The sequence below is a fragment of the Otolemur garnettii genome, unplaced genomic scaffold (assembly GCF_000181295.1).
Source record: "Otolemur garnettii isolate 467f Iridium unplaced genomic scaffold, OtoGar3 scaffold00063, whole genome shotgun sequence".
Classification (NCBI taxonomy): Eukaryota; Metazoa; Chordata; class Mammalia; order Primates; family Galagidae; genus Otolemur; species Otolemur garnettii.
In genome coordinates, this window is record NW_003852458.1 from 8,573,153 (window position 1) to 8,578,196 (window position 5,044).

At 37.3% G+C, this 5,044-nt stretch overlaps 1 protein-coding gene across 4 annotated transcripts in view; it reads right to left on the bottom strand.

Moving 5' to 3' along the window:
• Nucleotides 1–5,044, bottom strand: part of C6 (complement C6) — a 59,124-nt gene that overhangs the window by 30,656 nt on the left and 23,424 nt on the right. For all 4 annotated transcript variants that reach the window (XM_023515025.1, XM_012807059.2, XM_023515023.1 and 1 more), the window contains one exon: nucleotides 678–878. In XM_023515025.1, coding sequence (XP_023370793.1) covers nucleotides 678–878 — 201 coding nt within the window. The remainder of the gene's footprint in view (nucleotides 1–677; nucleotides 879–5,044) is intronic.

A 5,044-nucleotide genomic window follows, 5' to 3' on the forward strand; every position in this document is an offset into this window, starting at 1 on the left:
AGGGAAATAGAGAAGCAAATATGTTCTCAAGGATATAGTGGAAAAGGTATGTGGGCAATAGGTAAGTAAAACATCTGCAGGGGCTATAGACATGATTTTATGTGACAATAGAAAAATATGGATTTAATTGTTCCTAACTACATAAAGGTAACTAAAAAGCAGTACTTACAAGTACACAAAAACTTCCAAAATGACTCAAAGGATAAAAGGGAGTATATAAAAATGTGACAAAAGTATCAAATGTAAGGAAACAAGAAACAGCAACAAAGGGAAATGGGTAAGAAATATAAAAGAAGAGAGAAATACCATTAAGAATTTCAGTTTGTATACTAAATGTAAGTTGGCTAAATTTCTGTAGCAAAGGCCTGAGACTGTCAGATTATGTAAAAACACAAAGTACTATTATATGTTGTTTATAAGAAACACACCTAAAACAGTATGACAAAGAAAAGTGAAAAAAATGCAGAGCAAATAACAGCAAAATCAAATATTACAAAAAGGAAAGCCTCAATTTACATACTACCTCTATAATTTGTAAAGTATAAGAAAAAAAGTAAAACTATTTCAATCTATGTTAGAAATTGTACTGATATCAAAAATCTCCCATTTTTGTTTCATAATTGCTGGAATTGTATTAATTTTCAAGAAATAAAAAAATTGGCAGCTATTTTTATTACCTTTTTGTGGGAGGCTTGAATGGCTTCTTTGAAAGCAGAATTATGATCTGATTTTTGACTTTTCTTTGAGGAAAAAAGAATTGGTACATGAAAAGAGTTCTCATCTTCACGCAAAGATGAGGCTCCTTGATCTTCATTCTGTTTAAAAGAAGTTAAATCCCTGTAGAAATCTGTTTCCAAATCATCTTCTTCAGTCTGCACCTGGAGAGAAATCCATGTGAAATAAAACACAACTTAAGAAATACTGGAAAACTTGTGAATATTGAATGCAATGATCATTCATTTATGCAGTCAGTCAACATTTACTAAGGATGCATTTTGCTAGAGAACAACCAGTAATGTTACTCCCTTCATCCAGAAAGTTAAATTGTTTAGTTGGGAAGAGAGATAATCACAAAAACCTTAATTCAATGTGGTAAGTATTATGATGACAGTGGGCTCCCGCAGATAAGGCTAAGATCCAGAGAGGCAGCATTAGGAAAGTCTTCCTTAAGGAAATGACACCTAAACTGAGATTTAACAGGATGATAAGCACTGAGAGCTATTTTTAGTCTGCCCGTGATTTTGAGGCAATGTGCAACCTAGTTTAAGGGGCCTTTCAGAAAACTGACACTTAGAAAAGGGGAGAGCAGATGTTTTCTGATTTTTCCCTAGTTCTATCTCTATCTCCTTAGCATTATTGAAATCCTAGGCTTCAGCACTCTCCTGGCCATATCTGAGACACAGAGGACAAATAATCAAGTGGTTCATTGACTTGATCTGGGAAGAACAGAAGAAACAGCCAGTGGGACTTGAGTTAAGTTGCATACAGAGCAGGATATTTTTCCAGGAACAAGTCAAACCCCTGTTATGGTTATGTAGCTAAGAAGAGAAAAATGGATACATTTAATAAAATGAGGCAGCCACGTAAATTGATTAATGAATAGAGTAGGTCTTCGACTAACATCTTTGGTCAACATTGTTTCCTTATAATACTGATGAGAAAAAAAGTAAATTCCTTTGGGCTACTGTCTGGGTGGAGTTTGCACATTCTTCCCAGGTCTAGGTGGGTTTCCTCGGGGTACTCTGGTTTCCTCCCCCATTCTAACGCTGTCCACACTGGTCTCAGCCTGAATGTGAGTGTAAGCATAAGTGTGTTCTGTGATGGGACAGCATCTTGTCCAGGGCTGTTCTCACTTTGCCCTGAGTTGCTGGAAGAGGCTCCAGTCACCTGTGACCCTGAACTGAAATAAGCAGGTTGAAAATTGAATGGATAAATAAATAGAAATTATTGTAAAATAAAAAATTATAAAGTTGGCAGGTGTGGTGGCTCATGCTTATAACCCTTGTACTCTGGAAGGATGAGGCAGCTGGATAAGTTGAGCTCAGGAGCTCAAGATCAGCCTGAACAAGAGCAGGACCCCATGTCTACTAAAAAAAAAAAAAATGAAAAACGAGTCAGGCGCCTATAGTCCCGGCTACCTGGGAGGCTGAGGCAAGAGGATTCTTAAGGTAAAGAGCTGTGACGATGCCACGGTACTCTGCCCACGGGACAGAGTGAGACTCTGCCTCAAAAAAAAAAAAAAATTGTAAAGTATATATTTATCATACAAATGCACAACAGTAAACAGTGCAATACAAAAGTGCTCATTGAAACTATATTTGTGATTGTTTTTGAATTATATGTCGGTAGGAGAAACGCCATACAATTTTCTCTTTGTGAACATTGATTCTTTGATTTAGCCCATCACCACTATGACTTTTATCACTCACGGATCAACCAGACATTGGGTAAATCATTCTTTTAATTTATTTTTATTAATCTTTCTTAAATGTATGTATAGCTCACATTTATTTTAATGTTTAATATTAGAAGCATTTTGCCCTTTATTTAGAACTTTGGTGATGGTTTTGTCACCAGTAATGTTCCTGTGGACATTCTTGTTTAGTCTATGGTAAAATTGATTTTGTTATATGTTGTTTGTCTTAAAGTCACAGTTTCCAAGAACTTATTCATGATGTTAAATGAATAAGTACATTTACAGTAGTACTGCTTTATGTTAAAGATGCTTTTCTGGTTTGGGATGGAAAGAGCTTTCCTTGTTTTAAAATATTCAATATTAAAATGCACTGTAAGACAAACCACATGTCACCATTAAAGAGTTTGCACAATTAGCTAAGAAAAGACAAAATAATCCAGCTGCAAAAGGCTATTGCTCAACAGTAAAATACAATCAAAATTCAGTGTTAACTTTCAGATATTGCCGTATATACTAGTTAGCATTTAAAATGTCCATGATATGAAACTCTCTAGTTAATAATAAAGCAAGACAATTATGTTTAAACATACCTGCTTACATTTCTTTATTGCTTCCTTAAAAACTCAGACAACAAATATTTGTTTTATGAATTAGCCTTCATGTAAGAAGAGATGTGTCATCACACATAAAAAGATGTTATCATAAAAACAAGAGGTCTTGAGCATCTGTCCATATATACCAGGTGGGTGGGAAGACAAGTTTATGGGTTAAAAGTGGTGAAAAATTAAATTTATACTGGGAAACTGGGGCCAGGTCTTGTATGTCCTGCTGAAGTATTTGGATGTAATTCTAAAGGCAAGATTTTGTATATACACATGTGCATAAGTTCTTAACATTATTTGAAAGAAAGAAAAATTCACAGTGTCATCATCACATTTGTTTCACGAAGATGACATTTACTGTAGTTAACTGAAGTGCAGGAAGCAAGGAGAACAGTTTAAAAATTTGATACAATAAGCTAAATTAGACAGAATAATGGCCAAGTCTAGGGGAGTGGTGACTGAAAGAAGAGAAATTCGCAAATGTGAAAAATATTTCGGTAGTAAATCTACACGAGTTGTTGATTGAGGAGATGCTGGGGAGAGAAAGGAGGCAAAGGGGAGTCGAGAGTGATGGGAAGAAATACAGCAATCGAAGGCAACTTTTGAAAGGACGAAAATGAGGTTTCTTCCAGTGGAAAGTAAGGAACAGCAGGTAGCCTCTCTCATACTCCATTTCCCTAGATTTTCCCAGTAAGAGATGCTGCCCAGAAGCTGGGGACAAAGTTTTATTCCCTATTCAACATATTATTTCTGAGCTCCTCCTGACTACCTGTGGATCTGGTGGGCTGATGACCTCCTAGGGGCTTCATATGCATGCATCAACAACTTCTAATTTTGTGTTTGAGGAAAGAAGGAGATGGGGTTTGTTGGGAGAGGCAGAAGAGAGTGGAGAAACATGGCGGGTATGGTGGCATCTAGCTTCCTTTGTTGCAAGGGTTAGAGACAGAACCCAAGGTTTTGAATTTCATTAGGAATTTAGGGAAGAATTGAGGGATTGCAGAACTGCTATATACTCAGGGACCTGGAGGCTTTGGGATGCAGCAAGAGGCAGTGTCGGGGTAAGTCAGCAAATTGGTAAGGAAAGTTTAGTGATGGTAGCCGTGCTGGGAGTTTGCTGGTGACAGCAAATGTTTAGCAGACAGCCATAGCAAAGCAGCAGCACCAAGAAGAGAGAGGAGGATTCCAGAGTAATTGACAGAACTCTGGACACTGGGACAGGGATCTCAGGGTTACTGAACTCTGCATTTAGCAGCTACGGGATGCCTAAGTGACATAATTCTGGTGTTACTGCTAATGTGACCTCTTTTGAAAGTTCTCACACAACATAAAACATTGAAGAGACTAACACACACATGAGACACCAGTCATATACTATAACATACTGATTGTGGAGATGAAGTAATACTCAAGGACTTGCCCTAATGGATTCATGACCTCTCCACAACTGTTTTCCATAAACAGATTCAAGATGAGCGTGAATGATAGAGCCTGGGTGATCCTGAATCTTGGGCAGAATAAACTCAAATGTGTCCTTATATTATGCACCACAGTTCTGACAACTGGATTTATTCTTTATAACCAAGACCCACCGTGTTTATATATATATATATAGTTTTTTGGGAGAGAGAGAGAGAGACAGAGTCTGCTGTGGGGATCACAGCTTCTCTGATTAGGTCCCCACTGCCTGCCATCAAAGTCCCCAGTGCTGACAAACTCGTGACTGACACTTGTATTAGTCATTACTTACTTTACAACTTCTCTCATCTCCTCTTTGTAGGAAAAGAAAAGCTGCATTTCCATACTCCTTTGGGCCAATGAAATGTGAATACAAGTTATAGCTGTCATTTTAAGAGTTGTTGGGCAATACGTCACTTAGTTTTGGAAATTGATCATGGAAGCAGTTGTTAAGGCAGAACCTCAGAAGTCCTTGGGTTTCTGAGTGACTATTATAAGTACAGTCCTTGTTAACTTTCATTGGACAGGCAGTATGAGTGATAGTGTTCTAAGATACTCACCTCTTAAAAGT